The 25,919-nt window shown below is 54.5% G+C and overlaps 1 protein-coding gene across 1 annotated transcript in view; it reads left to right on the top strand.

Moving 5' to 3' along the window:
• Positions 1–24,265, top strand: part of Foxk1 (forkhead box K1) — a 60,149-nt gene extending 35,884 nt beyond the window's left edge. Inside the window, exons 2-9 of the mRNA XM_078023672.1 lie at positions 1,804–1,989; positions 12,024–12,180; positions 12,638–12,784; positions 13,420–13,613; positions 14,681–14,847; positions 14,934–15,218; positions 16,150–16,374; positions 16,887–24,265. Of these exons, the coding sequence (XP_077879798.1) occupies positions 1,804–1,989; positions 12,024–12,180; positions 12,638–12,784; positions 13,420–13,613; positions 14,681–14,847; positions 14,934–15,218; positions 16,150–16,374; positions 16,887–17,164 (1,639 nt within the window). The 3' untranslated portion in view covers positions 17,165–24,265. The remainder of the gene's footprint in view (positions 1–1,803; positions 1,990–12,023; positions 12,181–12,637; positions 12,785–13,419; positions 13,614–14,680; positions 14,848–14,933; positions 15,219–16,149; positions 16,375–16,886) is intronic.
• The last annotated feature ends 1,654 nt before the right edge of the window (positions 24,266–25,919 follow it).

The following is a 25,919-nucleotide window of genomic DNA, read 5'->3' as shown; positions in this document are numbered from 1 at the left end:
CACCGGCACACAGGACAAGCGTTTGCTCCTTCACACCGTCATTCGCAGAGGGCTGCATCTTCATCTGCTCAGCTCATCGGCAGGGGCCCAGCCAGACCCCTGACTCCAGCGTCTTTTCCTTCTGCACTTGGGGACTCGTAGTTTGTCCTCAGACTTGGCTATGAGCAGATGTTGGCTCCCCAGAGCCAACACTGTTGGGCCTCTGGATGGTGAGCCCGTAGGCTTCAGAGGCATCTGAGAACAAGGGCTGGTGGTCCCTTCTGCCAAGTGCTGATGGAGGAAACCACTCTGGGGAATCTAACAAAAGTGGAAAGGACATCAAGTGCCTTAGGTTGGACTTGGGAGCAGATGGGGCAGCAGACTGCCTGCAGGCAGAGCCCTCCCGTCCTTAGCACCGGGCTCCCAGGCAGTGCTTCCCGGCATGCTTCTCACCCCAGACAGCAGCTGCAGCCCCTTCCTTGGGCTTTATATGTGGGAACATCAGCATGGTGGCCTGTTGCCCAGCACCCCTGGGAAGTCAGCTGCTGCTGATGCCCCCTCTCCAGTTCCCCTGGCCAGAGCCAGTCCAGCCTGGCCTGGTGTTTGAAGTTCCCATCACCTGTTGGTGTGGGAAGGCGGCCTCCCGGGGAAGGTGTGGGGAGCACGCGGGCCGAGTCATCTCCTCCTCTGCAGGGCCCTGGGCAGGGGTGGACTCCTGGAGCGCCATTCTCTTAAGTCTTGTTTTTAGAACACTGTTTGCTAAGAGCAGGAGGATCTTGGATGGAAGGGCGCCTGCCCAGGTCTGCATCTGCATGGGATTTGGGGCAGATTCCCTGTTGCTCCACAGTAAAATCCAGGATCAGGAGCAGACGGGGAGCCGCACTGGGGTGGCAGGTATCTCCCCGCCCGTGGTCTCACGGTTGTCGTGGTGGGGTGCCCGAAGTGCTGGAGGCAGGATGGGTGATACTATCCATCCACTTTTCAACAAAGACCCTCTTCTAGAGAGTTGTCCCAGGGGCCAGCATAGCCGGTCCCTGCACGGCCAGTCTGCCTTATTATTATTATTTTTTTAAACTGGCATGCCAGTCAGCAAGTTGTTGGTTAGTAACTTCTCAGTTCAGAAATCAGAAGGTGTGTTGGGTAAACGTGCCCAGACTTTGATAAGCAGGATTCTGTGAACTTTGCATTGTCACTCACGAGTTCACCTGAGCACACGGGCGGGCGTGGTCTTGGGTGTTGGGAGCACCTCCCTGGGCTCCAGGATTGGATTTGTTTGCACATGGCCATGTCCTATAGGAAAACCAGGGCCGCAGGTTCCCACCCAGAGCTGGTGGTGAGACAGCTGGAGCCCCTGTGAACTCCGGGCCCCTGAGTCTCACTCCTAGAGAGTCCAGGTGTGCACAGGGTGAACCTCTTATTCCATCCCAAGACACTTGTTTTATACGTCCCAGTGGCCCCAGGGAATCATATCCATAAAATCTCTACAAAATGTCACGTCCTTTGAGTTATTTTCCACATGTGGTAGGGAAGGAACCCCACCTGGCAGCTGCCTGGTGGATGTAAAGGGGCTGGGCCTGTGTGGAAGCCCCAAGAACGGTGGCATCATGGTGTTTGGGGTTTCTCTCTCTTGTGTTCATGCACAGAGCTGATGTCAGCAAGAGCCCACATTTATATTCCAAAGTGTGCTAAGGAAAGCATGAATGTGCCACCCTAGGCACAGAGTAGACTACAGGCTACGGCCAGCGATGACCGAGACTGGCCCCTTTGGGACAGGGCTTCCTTCCTGGGCCCTGAGCCTGATCCACTGCTCTCCTCCTGTTGCAGGTGCACGTTCCGATTCCCCAGCACAGCCATCAAGATCCAGTTCACTTCTCTGTACCATAAAGAGGAGGCTCCAGCGTCTCCCCTCCGGCCACTCTACCCTCAGATCTCCCCGCTGAAGATCCACATTCCGGAGCCGGATCTCCGAAGCCTGGTCAGCCCCATCCCTTCCCCAACTGGCACCATCAGGTAAGTGGAACTCCTTGCCAAAACGGCGTGGGCAGAGGGCCGGGTGACTACTTGGTGGGATCTGTCAGTGCTCCTGCAAGGAGAGGTCTCTGCCAGCTCGCCCGTCATCCAGCTTGACTGACACTGCCTTGCCAGGCTCTGTGGGGGCAAGCACAGGGAGACAAAGCAACATTGAAAACGTTTTTGTTTTCTTTTACACATTTTCTTTCCACATTTTTCTTTTTTACACATTTTCTTTCCACATTTATTTTTGGTGCCTTAATTCTACATCACGATGGGGTTTGTTGGTACATATCTGTATACACACACACAATGCAATTTGGCCAGTATCACTTTGAAAACATTCTAAAGTAATATTTGCTTACCAGGAGTTGAGGAATTTTGTTTTTCTAAACTGCATTCGTGGAAATTTTTTGTGAAGTGATTGAAATTAACTAATTGTTGTTAGATTATATGATACAGAGGTAAAGCCCTGGGGACAGGTTTGGGGCACCCGTGTATATGAGCTCCCATTGTCGCCCCACTTCAGTCACACAATTGCTTCTGGGCACAGCCTTCAGCCTTCGCACTCAGCCCAGGCCCTTCCATGTGCTCCTGTCCCCTCATTCAGGGTGCTACAAAGATGTGGTCTTGAGGGCCAGGATTAGTGAGCTTTAAAAGGTCTTGGTGTGCCATCACCAGCCTCCTTAAATGCAGCGGCTTCCCCTCGCAGCTGCGCAGGCGTGGGCCTGAAGGTGCACTGGGGTGCGGTGGCCGTGGTTCCCACCAGCCCCACAGCTTCCTCTGCTCTGCATTGGCAGCAGAGGTGGCCCCTCGGGGGCACTGGCAGTGTCTGGTATTGTTTGGAAGTGGTGTGACGGGGTGTTGATGATGTGAACCACATGCCGAAACCCACTCTGCAGAGACAGCCAGTGCCAACCCCCAGACCCGGCACCCCCAGACCCGGCACCCGTGTCCTGCCAGCCAGCCTCACTGGGCAGTCCCTCTGGGCTGCACGCCGCACCTCTCGAGTCCTGTGCAAGAACCCCACGTTGTCCTCTGTCTGCAGTCGCTGGGGGCGGGATTCCCCAGCAGTTACTCCATCGTGGGCGCCTGATTCTTCCTGAGTTTCTACCTTGGAATTCTTTTCAGAGGCCAGTCACTTGTGTTGGAGTTGATGGGAGTTGTCCTGTTTCCAAAGTCAGCACGGGGTAGTCTCTTTGGGGTGGCCCTGGAGGCGGCCACCACAGAGTTCAAGTCTGGGATCTGAGTGTGGTCCCAGCCATGCTGTCAGTGGTTGTGCACCTTCAGGCATGTCCCCATCTGTAAAGCCAGCCCTAATAGTTCTCTGTGGTGTTGGTGATGGTAAGTGACAATTGCCTGACACAAGGACGTTCGATGCTTGTGCATTAGGACTTAGTCCTTGGAGCTTCACGAGAGATTGGTGTTTTCTTAACCCCATTTCAGATTTCTGGAGTGGTCTGTTCCAGCCCCTGAACTCTGCATGTGACCTCCTTTGTCCCTTCAGACACCTGGCTCGTGTGCAGTCCCGACAGTCAGCCCAGGGCTCGCTGTCAAGTGTCGTTTCGTGACCATGCTATCACATTCATTTGTGTGTGTAGTTCCCATGCGGGTAAAAAATTATAGCTTGAGACCCCAGGCAGCCTCTGTGGAGAGTTTGGCAGTTCCCAAAAAGGTGACTTAGTAGTGCACTGTCACGTCCATGCAGTGACTCAGCTTGTGTTCACAGCAGCACTATTCAAGATGACCCCAAAGTGTAGACACTGCAGATGTGTGACCTGTCCCTACAATAGGCAATTACATGGCCAAGCAGAGACCTGAGGTACTCTTACTGGTCAAAGGGGTCAGGACACGCCATGGGCAGAGGCAGGACGTGGGCCAGTGGATGCCTGGTCAGGGTGAAGGGAGGGGTGTCCACCAGGGGTGGGACAGGACCATGTTTAGGAATCAGACAGTGGCGTGGTCACTCCCTGAAACCACTGTATTGTACGCTCAGTGGGCAAAGTGTATGGTGTTGACGTGCATCTCAACAGAGCTGTTGGGAACCACACGTGGAATTAAATCTTGATCCAGTATCACCTTAAATCAGCTGGTGGAGTGGAAGCCAAGACCATTCCTCCTGCCTCCAGGTGCTCAGACCTGCTGATTCTGCCTGTGTATATTGCCTTCTGCATGCAGCAAAGGCCTTCCCTGTCCACAGGAAGCCAGGCCATGCCGCCACTTAGGGACCCCGAGGGGTGGGCTCACCCCTCCTCCTGGGACTGGTGTGGGCTATTAGTCAACAGTTTATAATCCAGCTGAACAGAAGCTGTTTCAGAAAGAGAAATGTTTGGGTTTGTACATAGCAGACTTACTAAAATTATTTCCCAAATAAAAATAGCCTCCAGCTGGTGAAGGTTGAGTGAAGGCTCAGGTGTGGAGTCGTCTCTCTGGAGCCGGTGGTGATGGGCTCAGGGAAGCTCTGGTTGGCTGCAGCTTCTGAGTCCCAAGTCGTAGCAGCTCTGGGTTTGTGTGTAACCTGCTCTTCCTGTTGGAGCTGGAAGGGTCAGTGGCCCCTGTCCCTGCCCCCAGGGTTCCCATCGGGGGTGTGGGACTGGGTTCCTGGGCGCTGGGTGAGACTAGGGACTTGGGTTCTGCTCTGTGTCTGGACCTTTAGTGTTTCAAGAAGACCTTTGTTGACACCCGTTTATCTTAGCGCTTTGAAATTCACTTGAGAGTTCAGAAATCTCAGGCCTTGGGGTTGGCTTGCCAGGGCGCTTTTCAGTTTGAGTTTCTTTGTGGGGGCGGAGCCGGCGTGTTTACAAACATGCCCTGCCCGCCGCTCTCCCGCCGGTCCCGCGGGCCGGGGCGGGCCGCCGCTCCAGCACTTTCCTAATTTGGTGCGTCTTCGCCTCGCGCTTCCCCATTGGCCGCCGCATCGCTGCACTGGAAGACCTCCGGAGCCGGCTCCTCCCTGGCCCAGCTGGCCCCGAGCCGGCGGCTTCAACTGGTCCCCGGTGGCCGCGGCCTGCGGGATCCTTCCCGAGTGGAGCAGCGGCCCGGCCCCGCCCAGGCCCCGCCCCGGGTCCGGCCCCGCCCCAGGCCCAGGCCCCGGCCCCGCCCCAGGCCTGGCGGTGCCGGGCGGCCGGCGGGCTCCCTGCTCCAGGTGGGCTGTGCTGCCTGTGGTTGTGTGTTCGCTGGCGTGGTTTGGGGGTTTGTCCTGCCCAGAAGGACTGCACCCAGAAAATGAATGAGTGCTCTTTGAAATAAACTCTGCGACTTTTAGCAGCACTCTGACTTTTCTTTTTCTTGTAAAGAAGTGTTTTTAGGAAAGAGTGAATGGGTTAATCATTTTCCAGGCCTTATAAAAACAGAGGCCAGTCTAAGCCATGGCCCTCAGACTTTAAGAAAACCTCTGGATTTACACAAGAGGAAAGGCGGTGGATGGGGGATGAAGAGACAAAGGAAGTGGGGGTGGGAGAGGGGAGAGGGCAGGTTCTACAAACTGCTTCTGCGGGGCCTCTCTGGATTGCCCCAGTGTGGGCCTCGCTGGGGAGGTTTTATTACATAACATAACAAGTGGCTTGAGTCTGGACCCCTTAAATCATCGTGCTTGTGCCCAAGCTGCGCTCTGCCACCAGGTGTGTCACCCTGACCTGACCCGCTGGGTGCGTCTGGGTCTTAGAGACGTTAGCCCGGTGGTTCCCCATCCTTGCTTTCACTTTCCTTGGTTTCGGTTCATTCTGAAAATACTCAGTGGAAAATTCCAAAAGTGGAATTTTAAACTGCATATCATCATTCTGAGTAGTGCCAACCTGGGGCCCATACCTCTGTCCCATGTGTGCGAGCAGTGTGCCACCCACCCACTCAGCCAGGGCACCACAGTGGGGCGCGCTGGGCTCCAGGCAGGTCCCAGTGCCAGAGTCATCTGCGACTGGGGCAGGCCCAAGACAGGCTGTTGGGTGCTTCCTTTAGGTGAAAAGAGGAACATTTCCCACACTTGTGGAGGGGGCACAGCAAGGTTCCCATGGGGCTGGGTGCCATCCCAGGTCTCAGGTGTCCACTGCAGGTCTGGGATAGGGGCCTGTGGAGAAGGAGACTCCTGGACTCTTTGTTTTCTGGTAACTGTGGGTCCTTCCTTCAAGATGACTCGTCCTGCTCCAGTTTCTAGCTGCAACTCCTCCTGCATGTCCAATGTTGGCCGTAAGAACAATGCGTACAAACACTGGGTAGTCACAGCAGGGACCTAGCCTGGCTGGCCTTGGGAGCCTTGGCACTTGTAGATCATGAGGCTCCAGCTTTCTGTTTCCTGCCTGTACCTGCAGGCCTCACCAGCCCCAGCCCCTCTTGTCCCCTTCCCCATCTAAAAACTTGAGGAAAATAAAGTGGGTTCCTCCACACTGAGAGGTTGGGACCCTCTCTTCTGTGTTCCTTTTATTTTTCCCTCCTTTGCAGAGGTATTTTTGGCTCTTAACTGCTGGAATAATTGAGTGGGGTTAGTGGGGACGTCCCCAGTTCTTCTGTGATCACCACAGGAGCCTTTCAGGGGCCATGTCTGGCCTTTGTGTGGTAGGCCTGCTGTGTGCTTTTGTGGGGGCACATGCTGTGCAGTGGAAGCCTGTCCCAAATTTTGCACTCCTGGGAAGCAGGAGCCTCTGTAGGGCACAGGGCTGCTGGAGGCCCTGGAGGCCCGCCCCTGCCCAGAGTCACAGAATCTGGGACTGATCCTTAGCCTGAGCATGTGCTCGGGTCTGGGTCTTAAGCCTGTCTGAGAATAGCTAACAGCTGGGGGCTAGCTGGTGTTTTTCACTGGGGCAAAAGGCATTCCAGAGATTAGTCAGTCCTCTAAGGTAGTGTCTCAGGATTTTATGGCCTTTCATTCACTTATCTTAAGGAATCTCGGGCATTCTTAAAGGTAGGTCCTAACAATTTTTTTCTCTGAAAATGTCCTTTCACTATATTTTTCTTTTCTTTTCTTTTTTTTTTTTTTTAAGATTTAGAAGCACTACATGTACATTATATAATGTGGACATTTTAAAAAATGAAACCCTTCCCGGGACACCCCCCAGAGATTATTCCTTTCCCTCTTGACTCATCTTCTGGGCTCTGTCTGTGTGTTTCTGAGCCACAGACTTATGTGGTTGTCCCTGGGGTTTTCAGCTTTAGGTGTCACACTGGACTTCCTATGTGAAGATCAAGGATGTCACCGTCCCTCCCCACCCCAGCCTCCCAGTGAAGCTGCATTACTCTTCGGTTCCACTGGAATCAACATTTCTTTATTACAGCTGTGTTGTCATCATCATGCCCAGCCATTTCCTTCCTGTTCTTTTGCCTTGTTTCCCCCTCCTTGGAGTTCATAATTCCGCTTTTCTGTTTGGCTGGTCCTCTGTGTACCTAGTGTGGCACTTCCTGTGCGCTCTGCTGGGTGTGCATGAGTCTCACTGTGAGGCCTTCCTGCCACCTCTAATCGGGACCTGGGTCTGGGGCCCCTGACCGTAGGATCATCTTCTCTGTCATTCTGGGGAATTCCCATGGACTGGTATTCCCTGACTCAAGGGGTGGCTTCCTCTTTCCTGATTTGCTCCTTTGTTTATTGGGAAACATCCTTCATTCGCTTCCTGGGAAAGGGTCCAGGAGAGGGACGTTTAAAAAAAAAAATCTTCCCTGCCTGGAAATGATTGTTATTTTTCATTCCCCTGTTTGGATGGTTTTACTGGGTAGAGAAATCTAGGTTGGAAACCTCTCTCCCTCGGAATTTAAAGCCTTTTTCTGGCTTTGAGTGTTGACAGTAAGAAGCTGGATGCTGTCTGGTTCTGGCTGCTTTCCCCCGCCTGGGGTTGGGGGGTTCTTTTCCATCCCCTGGCCAGACGTGCAGTGGGGTCCCCTGGCCAGATATGCAGTGAGGACGTGCTTCCTTGACTCCAGGACATCATCTTAGGGCCCGCAAGGCCATGTTCCACCTTCTTGTCCTCTGTACCCAGGGGCATCCCCAGGTCCCCTCCATTCCTTGCCTCTGTCCCCTCTTGGCTCTTGTTCTGGTTCACAGGACCTTCTCCACTCTCCCTCTCCTGCCCCCTTTGTTGTTTTTGTTTGTTTGATTTTTAGGAGCCTTTTCTTCTAGGATATGCTTTCCATGCCGTCCTTGCCAGCTCCTGCCTACAGCATCTCTTCCCCCTGAGAAGACTCGCCATGTCTTGTTCTGTCGTTTTGTCTTCTCCCTGGCATGTGGCGATCTCGCTTGAGTCCCCTCCTTGTTCTGTTCTGCGTGGCCCCTGTCTGGTGGAAGCTTGTCTGAAGACAGGTGCACCATGGTAGCCTTTAGGCTCAGGAACAAGGTGGTGGGGACCAGGACTTGGACCAGGCCTTAAGTGGGCTCTGCTGGTGAGGCCGGCCTCCTCCCCCAGGGAGCCTCCCAAGGGTGCTGCAGGGGCTGCCTCAGGGGCAGAGGACACAGAGCTTCCTGCAGCCTCCCCAGCCCAGCAGACATTTAGGGCATGGACTTGATCCTTGTCTCCCCTGGGGTCTGGGGTCCAGGGATCCCAGGGGCCCATGGACTTCTCACACTGAAGCCATCTCTGGTTCTGCACAGCTGCCCTCCGGCCCCTAGGTCTGTGCTTTGACTTCAGGGACCAGCACTGGGGGACAGTGGTGAGGGTCCCTGGCCCTCTCAGGGTCCCTTTTGGGCTCTCCAATAGAGCCATCTGTCAGGGGCCTTCTGGAGGTCGGCAGCTCTGTGCCTGGAGAAGGCCTATCCTGGCTTTGGCAGGCTGCCCAGGGGTGTCTGGCCGTCTGTCTGTCAGATTTCTTTTCCTCGACTTGAATTCTTACTGCAGTGAGACTGAGGGCCATCCGGCCGATAGCCTGTCCAGTGCCCTGGACGCAGAAGTGTGGTGTTGCCAGGCGTGCCTTGGGCGGCCACCAGAGCAGCTTCCAGACCTGGCTCCAGGGTGTGGCCCTGGCTGTCATGGGGCCAGCATGGGGTGTCCTGGCCAGCACAGGCTGTTGCCAGGCCAGGCCAGCCCTGGGGAGCGTGCTCAGGGCCTCCGATCTTCCCTGCCTGAAGCGGAAATGTGACTTAGGAATTGTTTTCCATAAAAGGGAAGAGGGTGAGCTGCAGCTGCCCGGAGCCTGTCCTCCAGCCCCGGCTGCTTCGGAAGCGAGGACGATGGGCATTTGTTCCACACGGTGGTTTGGTCTGGGTCCTGCTCAGCCCAATGCCTTTACCCCATTCAGAACGTAGACTCCCTCCTCCAGGCAGCGGGGGTGGTAGGGCATGTCCTGGACTCCTCCCCAGGGCACAGCGCGTCTGCCTTTCCTGGAATGATGCCTGGCATCCAGGCAGAGCTGAGACCAGCGGCCCCTCAAGAGCTTGTTCAGATTTTTTTCCCTTCAATTGCTATCCCAGTTTTTTGGTGGAGCAAGACGGGACTCGTGGTGTGGACCTGCACACCCTGGTCATCCTCCCTGGCAGCCCCTAGGCCAGCAGCCCGTTCTCAAACTCCAAAGCCCTCTTGGCTGGGGCCTTGTGTTCCAGCTTCTCCTCAAGTCCAGAGTTTCCCAGCCCTGGGTTTTTCCAGGCCCGGTGGCATCTCTTCGCCTCCCCCTGGGTGTGGCCCTTGTGTCGAGGTGGCGGTTCCAGGCACAACCCTCTGGGGAGGGCGGCTGAATGGATGCATTGAGACAGGAGCCGCTTGGAGGGCAGGAAGGCCTGAGCAGACACCTCACCCGTCCCCTACCAGGCACTAAGGAGAAACCGCTGGGTGTCGTGGCAGCTGGACGCCGCCACTCTTAGGAGGCTTGCGGAACCAAGCAGACACAGCAGCCAGGAGACCCCCTTGCCATCCTCGTTTTAAGCGGACCTTGGCCAAGGCCATGGGTCACCTCCATCAACCTCAACGCTTCTGGCTTCCCCTTGTGGGTGTGGGGTGCACTTTCCACCATCGCTCAGGAAACATCCTTGGAACCGTGGCGGGGGCTCCCGAAGCAGGTGTGCTTCTGGGTGGCATCTCTTGGTCTCGTGTGCTCCAGTCCCAGGGAGCGTCCAGGAAGTCCCCAGCAGCCGCCCAGCACCACCACATTGCAGTCCCCTTGGGCCCACCCTTTGCTGCCTCTGGTGGAATCGTGAAGAAATCCTGGTCTTGGAAACAGTTTCTGGTGAAGTCCTTGCCTCATCTGCATGCTAGGAGTTCAGGTTCAGAGTTGAATTCAGGAAAGGTTTTATTTTCATTTCTCCCTCTCACAAGCTCATTTATGGTGGTCAATCTCCGTGTGACCAAGGCCTTAAGCTACTTCGTTGCCAGGGGCTGGAGGGCGGGACACACCACCTGAGAAGAGTCTCTACATGTACAGATTTGGCTTGTCTCTACCAAATTTGGTGACCCAGGTGGACAGAGAGTAAGAATTCTCCAATTAGAGTCCTCAGAATTCTGCTTGGCTCATTACTGCAGAGGTGATGACCAGAATCGAGTTCTCCCGGGTCAGTGTGGGCGTTTCTCCGTCTGTCCTTCCTTCATCCAGCAAGCATTTCTTGAGCCCCTGGTATGTGAGGGTGGCTTCCAGCCAAGACAAGTGACCCATGGGCAGCCCGCCTGAGGCCTGAGGGGCTCCAGAGTGCAGGAGGGTGCCCCCAGAGGCAATGTCTGGAATGAGTGGTGACATTTGTTTAGATAGCTGGGGAGGGGACATTCTGACAGCTTCTAGGATAAGGGAGCCAAGCACAGGGCAGGTTCCCTGGAGAGGGCTCTCGGTGCCTGAAGGGCATTGGAGGCACATCCCCTCTTGGGCCTGGCCTCCTGCCATCACAGGCCCTGGGTGGGGTGGCATCACAGGTCTGTCCATGTTGCTGGGACAGTAAGGCAGGGCCCCAAGTGAGCAGGATGAGGTCTAGGAACATTTCTGATCTGGGCTGCTACACCCACTTGCCATATTCAGTTAGTTTTCTCTCAAAGGTTCGGAAAAGAAATTGTTTTCAGAATCCAAATGTTGATGTGGTGTGATCGGCAGAGCCTGCCCCAGTCAACCAGGGGAGGCGGCCACAGCACAGCCCTGAGAGCAGCACAGGCCACTGTGGGTCCAGGGAGCCGGACCGTGGTGTCGTCGTGACATACATGGAGGACAGGGCTGCTCAGGCCCTGCACAGCCCACTCCCGTGGTGTCACGTCTAGCTGAGGGTTGTTGCTCCCACCCAGGAGGAAGGGACCGCAGGGTGCAGGAGACCAGGCTGAGCTGGGCTGGCCTGGGAGACCTAGTGTGCCCTGCTTTAGCCGCCCTTGGTGCTCCCTGTTTTTTTTTTTTTCCGATGGGCAGACCACATTTTATTATCAGTTCACTGTTAATGGACATTTAAGTTATTTTCATCTTTTGGTTATTATGAATACCCCCCTGTTAACATATTCCATATTATTGTTTGTGTGCAAGCTTGATCTATTTATTTTTGGTTCTCTTTAGGCACACGTGACGGTAGCGTGTATTTTGACATGCTATACTTACGTGGAGTCTGACTTATGCTAATTAGGACCCCATTCTTGTGGTCATACGTTGTGTGGAGTTTCGCTATGATGCATTTATGTGCATAGGAAAGTAATGTCTGACTGTCCCGCTTCCCAGGCCCTGGTGCCTCCCACACAGGTTGGTCCCCCTATTTGCGTGTATAGCTGGCAATCTCAACCCAGAGCCTTTTCTTGGGGTGCCATCTTGTGGACACCTTAGCACAAGCCCGTGGCTCCCACAAACATGAGCTCAGTCTTCCTCCTGCCTGGGGCTGAGGCTGCGCCCTGGGCCCTGCTGGGCAAGGCTGGACCTGTCTGCAGGCTTGGGACTTGAGGTAGCCTGGCCTTGGAGCCAGGGGTAAGACAGGATTGCCCCTCCAGGGTCCTGTCTTCAACACTGCATGGCTCTGTGCTTCATTGTGTTGGAGAGCATTGTGTGGTGTAATGGGACTTCCAGGAGAAGAGTGAGTTCTGTCACCCCATCCAGGGTGGTCCTGAAACCCTGTCCTGCCCAGATTCCTCCTTCCCTGGGTTGTGAACTCACAGTGTGTCCTTTCCTCCCTTCAGTGTCCCCAACTCCTGCCCAGCCAGTCCACGTGGAGCTGGGTCCTCTGGCTACCGGTTCGTCCAGAATGTGACCTCGGACTTGCAGCTAGCCGCAGAGTTTGCAGCGAAGGCCGCCTCAGAGCAGCAGGCAGACACGTCTGGCGGGGACAGCCCCAAGGTCTGAGCCTCATATGTGCAGAGTGACCGGGAATGGGCGATAGAGGCTCCTGAGAGACACAAGCCAGGCACTCCAGGGTGTAGCACGTGGTTGCACGGGAGGCACTGCCCCATGATGCACTTGGCCACTGGTGATAACTTGGGTTCGTGCACCCTGTTCCTCCCTATCCCGTCTCCTACTGACAAAATGATTTCAGAATTTGAATGACAATGACATTGAGAAGAATGACATATTTTTTTCTTATAATGTTGTGTCTTGGTTCTTTCCATCTGATAACTGACTTGATATGTTGAGCAGGTAAGAAACTTCAAACTTAAATCAGGATAAAAACCTAATTTCTCCTCCCATGGGGCACAAGTGGCTGAGTGTAGCGCTAGCTGGGGTGGCTTGATGAGGAGCAGGAGACACGGTGGGTGGACCCTGCCCTTCTCCAGGTAACCCCGTGGTCTGCTCACAGGATGAGTCGAAGCCGCCCTACTCGTACGCTCAGCTCATTGTACAGGCCATCTCCTCCGCCCAGGACCGGCAGCTGACACTAAGTGGCATCTATGCCCACATCACCAAGCATTACCCTTACTACAGGACGGCCGACAAGGGCTGGCAGGTGAGGCAGGGGGCCGAGGACGCAGCCCGTGGCCTTGGGCAGGCCATTCACAGGTGCCCTCCGGGATGCCACATGGCAGCCTCGGGGACATCCGTGTGCAGCGCCACCGCGGTTCAGCCGGCATCTCGTTACTTTTTCCACACCTTTGTGCTCTTATGCTTACCCCACGGGGGTCCTGTGTTGTCTTGGAAGGACACTGTGCACGTCATGTCATGTGCTGGTTGTAGTCTCGCTCGTGGAGGTCGGGCTCTGGAGCAGGCATAACCGACCCGTGTCCTGCATTTGTGTTTCCCTGGTTGCTATTTCCCATCTGCTGCTCTGCTCAAGACCAGCTCTGAACCCCAGAGGCCCACTCAGGTCTGGGTGGCAGACATGCTCCTGCATGTGGCTTGTCTCTTTGTTTTCCTTTTCCTGCAAAGAACAGTGATGGGTTTTACCTGAGTGGAATTTGGATAGGAAAAGCTGCCCTGGACTCTTGGAGGTCCCCCATGAGGCACAGTCACCAGGCAGCCATAGGGCAGGCCATCCATTCCTGTCACCTCTGGTCCTGCAGCTCTGTTACATGCAGATTCGGGGCAGTGGGATCTGTGCTCTTGACATGCTAGTGACCAGTGACTGTCCCTGCTTCCCTGCAGAATTCTATCCGGCACAACCTCTCTCTGAACCGTTACTTTATCAAAGTCCCGCGCTCCCAGGAGGAACCTGGGAAGGGCTCCTTCTGGCGAATAGACCCTGCCTCAGAAGCCAAGCTTGTGGAACAGGCGTTCCGAAAACGGAGACAGAGGGGTGTCTCCTGCTTCCGCACCCCCTTCGGGCCTCTGTCCTCAAGGTAAGCCCCCTGCTGTCCTTGAGCACTTAGGAAAGCTGACTTCTCCAGGTGTAGAGGGTCATGGATTGTTCTAGACACCACAAAACTCCACCTTTTCTTGAGACAGTCTCAGGACCACTGAACTTCTGGACTCATTACTCCATTTATCAGTAGATTGTTGACTGCTCCTCGAATGTGTTAGCTCTTAGAAGTGGAAGTATGCGATGCACTGAAGACAGGTACCTGTCAGTGCCTGTGAACCCGAGCTTTCTGCCAGGGAATTGAGGGGTCCCAAGCACAGCCAGCTGCTCCCCTCCTCCATGGTCCAGACCTTTGAAGGAGCAGATGAGAATGAGGCTGGTGAGCTCAAAAGCAATTCCGCTGTTAATGGAGTGGGTACTGTGACTGACAGGCTGTCAGGTGGACCTTCTTGCTGGTTGCTGGCACCTGCCTGGCCACCTGCCTGGAAGGTGAAGGCCTTTCTAGCCCAACTTGTTCCTGGCCATGCTCAGTCCGGAGGAGCAGACTGCCCCTTGATGGGCTGGCAGCTGTTCCCACGCTCACCTGTCGGATGAGTGTCTCCGGGCTGGGCAGGGGATGGAGGGCTTCCAAGATGAGCATCAGCCTCAGGCGCTCCATGTAGGCTTCTGTTTCAGACTCGATTCTGTGACAGGCCACCCCGGGCCCCAGGCTCCCGTTTCTGGTCTGGGGCCTACAGATGTGGTTCTCAGGCCAATTGGTTGTGCCAGCCGTCCAACAGGAGCTATGTCCTTTGACACCGAAGCCGAGCCACTCTTAAGGATTCTGGTACCTTTCAGGAGACAAATGCTGTTGACTGTGGCACTGCTGGGAGCCATAGGCAACGCCATGCCCCTGGTTAAGGGAGCCCCCAACACTCAACCCCCACTGAGTGGAGCTAGGGCTATATCACCAGGTGACAGAATTAGACATGCCTCAGGGACAGAGAGGTGCCTCGGAAGCCTGAAGGGACCGTGGAGGGACGCTGTGGTGTGTGGCACCTTCCAGGTCCTAGTGGTTCTGTGACATGTCACTTACCACCCTGGTCCTTTCTCTTTTTCCTTTTTCAGGAGTGCTCCAGCTTCACCCACTCACCCTGGGCTGATGTCCCCTCGTTCCAGTGGCCTGCAGACTCCAGAGTGCCTGTCTCGGGAGGGCTCCCCCATTCCACACGACCCTGACCTGGGGTCCAAGTCGGCCTCTGTTCCTGAATATCGGTGTTCCCAAAGTGCACCCGGTGAGGCCCGGTCTTGTCCTTTCCTGGCACGATAGCCCTGAACAGGGCCAGCAGGGTCACGTCCTCTCTCCCTCTGCTCCCTGCAGGCTCCCCTGTCAGCGCGCAGCCAGTGATCATGGCTGTGCCTCCCCGACCGTCCAACTTAGTGGCCAAGCCCGTTGCCTACATGCCAGCTTCCATAGTGACCTCACAGCAGCCCTCAGGCCACGCGATCCACGTTGTGCAGCAAGCCCCCACCGTCACCATGGTCAGGGTGGTCACCACCTCCGCCAGCTCAGCCAATGGCTACATCCTCGCCAGCCAGGGCTCGGCAGGGGGCTCCCATGACACGACGGGCGCAGCCGTGCTGGACCTGGGCGGCGAAGCCAGAGGTAATGAGAGCCGCTGCTTCGTCTCAGCTGTGCTGGTTGCCATGCTGCTGCCCGGGCCTGGGCCACGGGCCTCAGAGCTGGCCTGTCGGGCGGAGGCTCAGGGAGGGCGGCTCCTACTGCTGCGTCCTCTAAGGCATCGCTGACTATCCCCAGGTTCCCCCTCGCCTGGCTGAGGGTGCAGCCTGTGGCATGTAACTGCGGCCTTGAATTTTGTTTCTCCTCAAAGTGACACTGAGTTTAGTTGGAACTCATTTAACATTTTCTCAAGGAGAAGGAATAAGAATAAGCCTGGGGAAGTGACCTCTAGCACGATGGTGAGGAGTCTTTAGAAGTTCCTAAAAGAAGTCCAGATCCCAGGGGACCCCCAGGGTGGGCCGGCCAGTGCCTCTGTGCTGAAGAGCACCTCTCAGGGGCACTTCCCAGTTAAGCAGGTGGTGTTGTGTGATCAGGGTCCACTCAGTCTTGGTGGCCATTTTTTATTTTAATACATCATCATACAAACTGTCTCTTGGTAAAGACTAAGCCATGGCACTAAAACAAGACCATTTTGTTCCAAATAATACTTTCTGTTTTGCGGATTAAATTTGGGATTTGGGTTGGCTCAAGTTTAAGGTACATTTTTTCAAAATCCTATTAATTGTTTTTTTTGTTGTTGTTGTTGTTTTTGGAAACACGTTTCTTCTGTGGGATTTTCATTTGAGAAGCAGTTTCTCCCAGAGCCGCTCCCTCCTCCCACCTCCATTTGCAGGTCCATTGCTGAGGCATTTGTGGCCTTTGATGGCCTCATTGGCCAAATGCAGTTATTTCTGTTGTGTTTCGTGTGGTGCCGGGGATTGAACTCACAGTCCACACATGCTAGGCAAGGGTCCGACTGCTGAGCTGCATCCCAGGCCCTGCCAAGGGTGGTTCTGATTCGCTTCGTGCCCTACAGGCTTGGAGGAGAAACCCACCATTGCATTTGCCACGATCCCTGCAGCCAGCCGAGTCATCCAGACGGTGGCCAGTCAGATGGCCCCTGGGGTTCCTGGACACACAGTCACCATCCTACAGCCAGCCACACCAGTGACCATCGGGCAGCACCATCTCCCAGTCCGGGCCGTCACTCAGAATGGAAAGCATGCTGTCCCCACGAACAGTCTGGCTGGCAGCGCTTACGGTGAGGCCCGGCCCCTTCTCCAAGCCCAAGTCCTGAGCAGTGGGGTCCTGCCCACAGTCAGTGAGCACACCAGAGCTTTTCCAGTCCCATCACTGTGACGGTGCAGCTCAGTAGGGAAAACCAGATGTCCCCATGCCGTGCAGGCCACACTGAACTGTGGAGAGACAGGAGGTCAGAGGAGGAACATGGGGTGGGGCCCTGGTTGGAGTGGGCTCAAGTCTAAGTGGGTGGTCCCAGGCAGGTGGTGTTGTGTGACAGAGGTCGGGGAGGAACCCTGGGCACGGCTCTAGGGATCAGACAGATGCAGCAGCAGGAGAGCCTGAGGTGGGCTCCTGGCAGGCTGGAGGGAGTCAGAAGGAAGTGTGCCTCGGGCAGGTAGAGAAAAAGGGGAAGGCTGGGCACTGCCCTGGGAGAAGCCAGAGCTGGGAGCCAGGTCCCTGTCTAGGTGACCAAGGAGAATGAGTGTTGGTCCTCCGTAGACTCCCAGGTAACCTCTCCTTCCTCCACCCCAGCCCTCACCAGCCCCCTGCAGCTCCTTGCAGCCCAGGCAAGTTCGTCCACGCCGGTGGTGGTCACCCGGGTGTGTGAGGTGGGCCCCGAGGAGCCAGCAGCAGCAGTCATGGCGGCCAGTGCCACCCCAACCCCAGCAACCTCCAACGCCACCTCAGCCTCCTCCAGTGGGGAACCTGAGGTCAAAAGGTCCCGGGTGGAGGAACCCAGTGGGACAGCGACCACACAGGCTGGGGTGATGGCAGCTGCTGGCCCCCAGGGCCCAGGCACCGGAGAGTGAAGTCACCTGTACGAGGTGGAGCAGGACATGCCACAGGAACCCGAGCAGGCTCCACAGTGCAGACGGCTGCGCTCGAGGACCCAGGAGAGGGGCCCCAGGGCTGGGCTGCCTGCAGCACTGCCACCAGAGCGGTGGCCACCACGCCTGGAACACCCATCCTTCCCACTTTGCCTTCTGCCCTCCCACGGTGTGAAACAAAAACACATAAACCAGTTCCGACAACTGATCGCATGGTCCTGGGGATCTCGTGTGTTTATTTCCCGCTCCCTGCACCGCTGCCTCTCCAGGCCCTTTGGTCAAGGCATGGGGAGAAGGTCTGGCCCAGCACCTCAGGAACCTGTCAAGACCGCCCACCCACCAGGAGGAGGACGCCGGCCTCAGGGCCTTTGCTGGGGCAGCAGCCTTTGCCTGGAGGACCCGACAGGAACTCAGCAAGGTGCCAGCCAAGGCCTTCTCGGGGGTCGGGAATGGGACAGATTCCTGTTTGTCATAGATGGGGAATAGGCAAGAGAAAGGCAGGAACTGCCACTCACGTACTGTTTTATGGTGTCTTTTCCAAAATGACATAGAAAATATTGGCATTAATTAGATGGGGGGGTGGGTCTGGTTTGGCTTTGGACCCCAAGTATTTCTTGTTGTTTAAACACGGAATTCAGGCTTATCACCAATTCAGGCACACACGAGACGGCTTGTGTCCCTTGGGTTTCTGCCTGAGACAGTTTAGCAGCACTGGGCCGGTGCTCTCCTGGCTTCAGCCCTGTCTGATAACTTCAAGAAGGATCCACGGCTGCCGCCTGGTGTCAACATGCTTTGGGTGAAAGGTCAGTCTGAAGTCAGCAGCTGCAGTCTCCAGCCGGCCCTGGACACGTGTTGAGCCGCACGCCCGGGAAATGGGGCTCCAGGCAGAAGTCAGTTGCCTGCTTGGCAAGGAGGACGTTCATGTGTGTCACCAGAAGACCAGGGTAAACCCCAGGGTCCCCACAGCTCTGACCCCGGACTGAGGATCCACTGGGATACATCTGCTCACACTGCCTTTCCCACCACATTCCAGTTTCCTGACCTCCCCCAAATCCATCCACTGTTTGAAATTGGAACCGGTTCTGTCAGAAACTAGGGGACTCTGGTCACTTAGCCGAAAGGAAACTCCCCACCATGCAGCAGTTGGCAGGCAGGCCCACGCCAGCTCTGCCTGTTTTGACTTCAATGAGGTGAGAGCCAAAGGACAGAATGCTCCCTGCAGTTGGTCAAGGGGCTCCAGGGCACCTAGGGATGTCCCTCTGCATGTCCATACGACCAGCAGCACTTTGAGCCACGTCACAGAAGCAGGAGCTAAGCCGGAGCTGAGGAGCCGTGGACCATTTGGCCCAGTGAGGGGATGAGATTGGAGCCCTTCAGCCACCCCCGGGGACCCTCGGAGGAAGCATTCGCGCATCCGCGTAAGATGGCCTTGCAGTGGCCAGGCGCTCTCGCTGGTCCTCTGAGTGGCCACAGCCAGAAACAGCAGCGCTCCAGGGCAGCACCTGCCCTTGAGGAAAAGACCCTGGGACATCCAGTCCCTGGACAGCAGGGAGTGGCAGGGCACATGCCACCTCTAAATGGAGGGGACAATTTCCCAGGTGATTTGGAGGTAGGGCAGGGAGACTGACCACGGCCAGAGCTGGTGGGCAGGAGGGATGCTCTCTCCTGCTGCTGCTGCATGTCCCCGCACCCACTAGTTGGGTGTCTGCTTGGCCAGGAGGACATTCATGTGAGTCACTAGGAGTTAAGGGGTAAGCCCTGGCCCTGCCCTCTTCCTTCTGCCTGCAGGGAAAACCCGTCGCTGTCATTATTTTAGCCCCTCAGACCAGGGGTTTCTATGGCACTAAACCTTAACTGGGAAATAAGCTCTTTGAAGTCTGTACCTTGGCCTTGGTGAAGTTCCGGGAGACGGGCAGGGTGAGGGCGGCCCCTTCTGCCATAGCACCCTCCGCGCACAGCGGCTCCTCCTTCCCCTTCCTGGGCCTTTCCGAGTGCCTGGTGTGTGCGTGGGTCGGGAAGCAGGAACGGGGAGAGTCCTAGGTGAGGACCTGTGACAAGGGATGTTAAGGTCATCAGATGCTTCTTTCCCTTCCCTGGCTGCACGTGGTCACCTCTGTGGGGGATTCTGTTTGATTCTGGACTGTAGTGACAGCCACAGGAGGTGCTTGGGTGGTGGCTACCCAGAACTGTAGGTTCCTGACTCTGGCTCCAACTTGTTTGCTCTCTATCTTCTGAGACATTCTGGTCCCTGTCTTCTGTACTGTGTCACTGTGAACACTGCCCAGGTGAGGGGCAGAGGGGGCAGGGAGGGCAGGGACCTATTCCCAGAGTCCTGCTCGTGGAGGGTCTCTCGATTAAAGGGACAGAGAAGTGCCCTTGGGGTCAGTGCAGACTCTGTGCAGGGAGCGGGTGGGGAGGCTGGAATGTCACGCTGGGTTGATAAACGGTGTTGGAAGGGTTTGGTCATCCACCAGGTGGCATACTTGGCTCCTGCCAGAACTTGTCCTGGAGCCAGTAACCAGAGACCCAGGCGTAGCTGGTGACCAGAGCTGCACATCCCAGCCAGAGCTCTGCATATGCTCCAGAGCCACCAAGCAGGCCTCGCAGCTGAGCCTGTCCTGGAAACCAGAGTTCACCCAGGGGCCAGGAGAACCTCTACCAGCGGGCTCGGGCCTTTTAGGTGTCACTGCAGACATGGAGCAAGAGAACCTGCTCTGGGTCATGCCAGGCTCCAGGCTCTGGCATGACCCAAGGTGGAGGCCCGAGGTCCAAGGTCCAGGCGATGGCTGGGGAGGCTCCCTCCTGCCTGGCCCTGCTCTGACTGGAGCTTCCAAAGACCCCGGTGCCTGGCCAGCCGCTCCCTACTCAGTACGTCACCAGACTCAGATGCAAGAGTGTGTGAAGACGGCCAGCCCTCCCTAGCAAGCTGGCGTGGTGCTGGGAGTCAGAAGCTACCCTAAGAGCTCGCCTGGCTGTTGGGACCTCAGTTTGCATCCCCCTGTCTGTCTCTCGTGTGTCCAGTGGCAATTGGTGGCACTTTCCTTCCATGCACTTCGGGTGTTGGCCGTCCCTTGTGTCTAACAGGGGACTAACCCACTGTCTCTAAGAAACTCAAGAAGGAGACTCATTGTCCTTGAGACCAGGCTGGGAAGACACAGAGTGGGGAATAGGCCCAGGCAGGTGGAGGACCCGTGGTTTCCCACCCAAGGCCTAGTTTGTTCCTATTTGGGGTTTCTGGGTTTCTTTTTTCTATTTTTGTTATTTAGACCCAAGTCAAGTAGAAAGGGTGGGAGTAGACGTGGGCGTTGCTGGATGGATGTGTCATGGACCTAAGTCTCATGCTTGAGTGATTTCCAAATTGGGAGGTAAAGATCTGGTAGAGCTTCACCATGGCAGGGACAGAGACTCCCCCACCCCTCTAGGCCACCTCTGTCTCCAGGTGGGTAACCAATCTCGGGATCCACTCCTGGGGCTCTTTGCTCTCCTCCCCAGGCCTGGAGAAAGAGTGGCTTGAGGTCCTAGGATCATTTTAGTTAATGCTCATTATTTCCTCTGAAATGAAGAGCCTCCCTGGGACATTCCAGGTGGGCTGGGCGTTTCCAGTACCAGGGTTCCTCTCTGTAGACAGAAATCTCTACACTGGTGGCATACCTGGTTCCTACCAGAACTTGTCCTGGAGCCAGTAACCAGAGACCCAGGTGTGGCTGGTGCCCAGAGCTGCACATCCCAGCCAGAGCTCTGCATGTGCCACTCTGTGACTTCGGAGTCAGAGTCCTTCATGGAGAACAGACCTCACTTGAAGAGACAAGAGCTTAGTTGAATGCAGGAGGAGGACAGGAAGAAAGGATTCCCCAAGCTCTTACAGCACAGAAACAAATGCAGCTGGTGGGAGGGAGCTCTCTGCTCTTCTTCAAAAGCCTCAAATTCCCCTTTGCACCTAAGTGACTTCATCTGGTCCAAGGGACGGGACCCTCTCTAGGGACATTCCCCACCTGTCCTGGGCGCTCCCTCACCCTCTGAGAGTGTGCCTCAGTGCCCAGTAGCTTGCTCCGTGGTAAATACAGATAAATATGAAAAGTAAGACTGTACTATTAAAAAAAAAAAGTCAAATCCCCATGTGCCGAACAGGAGCCTTTGCTGCTGTGGGCCATTCTGCTGAGCACAGAGAGCAGAGCCCGGCCGACCTTCCTGGTCTTGGCTTAGGATGGAAATGTGTTCACCCACAGCCTCGTCTCAGGGCTCCTTCAGATACCTCTGCCTAGAAGCAATATTATTTAATAAGAACAATTTAAATTGTTCCAATTGCTGCTATGAAGACAGGACTGGTCTTCAGCTGGGACTTGGCTTTGGAGGCTCCCCAGTGTGTACGTGGGCTCTTTGAAGTGAGGGCAGATTACAGACTGGAGCAGAGGTCTCTTGCCCATCTCCGCCTGCCCACTTCCCGTTGTGCTCCTGTCCTTTGCGACTCCCTTTTGTCATACAAATTGCTTTCTGCATGCCTTGTTGTCCCGCTAAGGTTTTTGGAAGGCTCAAGACCTGGTCCTGGTCATGCATATGCTCACTGTCCTTGCTCAGGTCTGGTGCAAGAAATCTGCTCCCTGCGTTTTCTCTCAGTAACCAAAGCTGCTCTGTGAGCAACTGGAGGGAGGGGCTGGCATCAGAGCCGGCAGGGTGTCCCGGCAGTACTGCAGCCCTGCAGGCTAGTGAGCTGGCCGACATTCCTCAATAGGAGACCCTTTCCCATGGTCTGGGTTTGAATTTCAGATGTTACAGTTGTAGAAGGGACGGTCCTGTTTCCAGCAGCTCTGCTTACCTGCCCGCACCCCCTGAAGTGGCAGCAGCTTTGCAGCATGGGATTTTGTGATATTCCTGTGGGCATTTCCTCTAACCTGAAACAGAAAACAGGCCCATTTCAGTGACTTTGTTTAGAGAATATAATTTTATACTTATGTTAAAAAAAAAAATCCATGCTCCCCTTTCCAGGTCTCAGCTCAGCTGTTGGAAGGAGCATTCCAGAACCACACGTAGGTGGTCTGGTGCAGTAGCCAGGGCAGTGCTGCCCCAGAGGTGAGGCCAACCAGAAGCCCATCACCAGAGGTCCCCCGTGGGCAGGAGAGCCAGTGCTGTTCTCTTGTAGGTGGTGTGGAGGTTCTAGGGGGCAAGGCTGAGGGCACAAGAGAGAAGTGTGAGCCAGAGGGAGCAGTCAGCAGCATCTACTGGTGAGCTTCACTGTGCCTGTGGCCACCTCTTCCCGTGGTTAGACCTGACCTGAGAAGTGTCCTTCCTTGAAACGGTGTGCCCTCGGGCCCAGGCAGAGGTTCTCAGGATGAGGACTGAGCTTTCCTCAGGAGCCCCCACCTGTTACCCAGCTGGGTGCTTCTGTTGCATTTTTGGGCAGGGCTGAAATGAAGATCCTTCTCTCAATTAGTGAGCCACAGGGAATTTTTAGCTTCTTTTACTTACCCTAATGGCTGGTTGGGGCTGCAGAGTGTTCTAGAAAACAGTTAAGAGAGCAGTTACTTTTTATTTTAGGCATCCTCCATTCTCTCTGGGCAGAGACCCAAGCACAGGATTTTATTCATTCTCAGCATCTGCTCCTCCTTCTAGACACAGGTGGAATGAAAGCCCCTGGGGCCATGAGCAGCAGCACATCCTCTTAGGTACTGGGGTTAAGCAGCCAGTCACTGGCCACAGAGGACCCCTGGGGTCGCAGGCCCCACAAGCCAGCAGCATCTTTAAGCTGTTTCCTGGTTTCAGTCACCTGTAGGCTGCTGAGGACACTGGAGAGGGCTCCTTCTCTTCTTGCCTACTTCCCATGAGAGAGTCAGCAGAGAATTAGAAGAGTTCTGGATTAGATTCTGTATCTGGGATCTTGTTTCTGGAATGGTTTGCCTGTTTGATTCATCAGATCCTCAAGACACAGTGAGCAGCGTGCAGGAGGCTGGCCCAGAGGATGTGTGGCTGCCTGAATGAGGACAGGTCCCGGCATCATGCGCAATCCCCCAGGGCTTCTCTCCCTGCAGTAAAAGCACTTGTGGGCTTCAGCATCTAGCACTGTCCCCAAACTCCCAGATATGTTGGCTGAGCCCAGATGAGCCCTGTGACTCTGAAGTAGGTTTTTCCCCCCTGTGTGAACCACTCTGGCCTGTATGGATTCAAACTGTGTCTGTGGCCTCTGAATTTCTGGCTTAGCTGGGCCAGACCCTTTTTTTTTTTAATTAATAAAAATAGGGATTTAAAATCAAATATTTTGTTTGCCCTTCCTTCCCTTCCTGACTTCCCTTGGAGGGAGGCATTTTGGATTCCTCGTTATACCTTAACTTAACATAGCTTGATTCCTGCTTCAGGAAAAGGTGGCAGAGAGGAAAGAAGAGGCAGGAGCTGTTCCAGGTCTTTCCTTAGGCTTTGCTGCGTCCCTGAAGGCTGGCTGCTCGGCGTGTGCTAGGATGGGTTAAAGCCAATACTGAAATTGATTTTTCTTACCTGAACGATAATTCTCCTGTAAAAATAATTTGGGGGGTGGGTGTTGTTCGGGGAGTGTGTGTGTGTGTGTGTGTGCGTGTGTGTGTGTGTGTATGTGGGTGTGTTTTTTTTTTTACAGTGGCTGTCTGAAGTATTTTCACAGTATGTTTAATAATCAGTGCTTTAAAAAGCAGTGGTATCCTGTCAAGTGGGGATTCTGGTTCTTGACCTTGGGCTGTGTCCCGTGCCAATGGGTGAAGGTCCCACCCAGGATGGCATCCACACACCAGCTCCATGGGCAGGAGCAGGCGCTGGAATCAGAAAAACCAACAGACCCACGTCAAAAGCAGCCCGGCATGGGTTTTTCATTTCATATGGGATACAGTATTTTTTTATTACAGAGCCATACTTTTTTTTTAAGTTGAGATCTGAATGTGATTTCTAATTGTATCAGACGTTAAATGTTTTAAAGCTATAACAAAGTTTAAAATTTCTACTTTTTGTTTTTCATTTAACTGTTCTTTTATCTATTAAATTGTTGTATGTGGATGGGGAAGTTTTGTTTCTCCTCTTAGCATTTGTTTCTATAACCAGAAATAAAATTATATATTAAAGAAATGATAGCAAGATTCCGGGTGGTCCTTGTGATTGATTGTGATTGATTGGTCCTTGTGATTGATTGATTTGTGAAAATGTGTGTTTGCTACAAATATATCCTGTCAATGCCCTGTGGTGTTTGTGCACGTGACTGTCTCACTGGGCTGAACAGACACTTGGACTGACAGATGGCCTTCCTGCTCCCTGGAAAGCACCCCCTACGTGCTCTGGAGGCTGAAGGGCAGCTCCTAGGGGGCTGTGTTTCCTCTCACTTGTTCTTGGTGGTCTGTTGCCCCAGAGAAGCCAATGGACAAAGATGGTTTCCACAGGTGCTGCACTGGGACTCCCAAGCTCCAGAGCCAGAGTATCTGCAGTTCCAGGAATGTGAGGACAGCTTGAGGCCATTCCTCAAGACATGATGAGGGATAGCCAGCTGAGCCATCCCCCTACTCCTGGGCCCACACCCACAACTGGATCAGGGCTACCCGCAGGTACCTGAAGTTGCCTCAGGGGCCCTCACCCAGGTGAGATTCTCTGTACATCTGTGTGTGCTAAGCCTTCACCTATTCCAGGTTATCATGTGGGCATGAAGGGCTACAGAGCAAATATGGCCAGGCAGTGGCTCTGGTGTCAACCTGGGGTCAGGCTCCTGCCCTGCCACACTTCCTCCTGCTGTGGCACCTCAACCTGGGATAAGCTGTTTCCTTCCATGCAAAATGGACACTGACCTCACAGACATGGGTAAGTTGAGAGGTATCAGAGTGTTGAGGATGTCAAAGTGCTCTTGGTTACCTGCAGTAAGGCTGCTCCTCTTCTAAAGGCCCCCAAATTGACAAGATTAATGCAGAGTCCCTCGAGTGGAAAGTTTGTGAAAATGTGTGTTTGCCACAATACATCCTGTCAAGGCCCTGCCCTGTGGTGTTTGTGCACGTGACTGTCTCACTGGGCTGAATAGATTGTTGGAATCTTTCAGACTTCACAGCTGCCCCTAGTTACAGCTGAAGTTTGTTTGCTTCTTGGTCTCCCTTCCGGTCACTCCTTTTTTGATACACAGTTCCAGCCATAAGCATACCATGACATTAACAGATTCATGACAAGACTTTAGCCAAACAGCAAGCTTGAGAATGAGTTTCCTCTAGGGAGCTGCACTGCCTAATTAACATCTGTTTTTAGTCTTGGGTTTTTGAATTGTTTTTAGGACTATGGTTCACTACCAAGACCTTAAAATAACATTTTGTGCAAACATAAGTTTTTTTAAAAAAACAGTTCAAATATTAATCCTTAATAAAGCTTGGATACGTGCGTGTGGAGAGAAGGTGTGGGTAGATGTGGATCACTGGCACATAACAGTGAGCTACCCTGGGAACCTGGTATTTACCAGAGAAGCAAGTACACATCCCCAGTAAAAGATCATGGCTGCAGTGTGATTCATTGTTGCCAACATCTGGAAACAAACCAAATATCCATGAATGAACAAGACAGGCTAAGTAGTTCCCGATTCCATTTATCTGAGGTGTAGAAAGAGGCAAATTCATCCCTGGCAGTAAAAGTGAGGTATTTGGTATGCATTATTTCTGGGGCAGGGGAAGGGTAGAATTGACAGAGGGGCACAGGGAGCCTCTAGGGAGTTGGAAATGGTCTACATGAAATGGCCATGAAAAGAATCAATCAAACACGA

The sequence above is a fragment of the Ictidomys tridecemlineatus genome, chromosome 10 (assembly GCF_052094955.1).
Source record: "Ictidomys tridecemlineatus isolate mIctTri1 chromosome 10, mIctTri1.hap1, whole genome shotgun sequence".
NCBI lineage: Eukaryota > Metazoa > Chordata > Mammalia > Rodentia > Sciuridae > Ictidomys > Ictidomys tridecemlineatus.
Note: the sequence above shows the minus strand (reverse complement) of the source record. Positions and strands in the feature narration are given on the sequence as shown.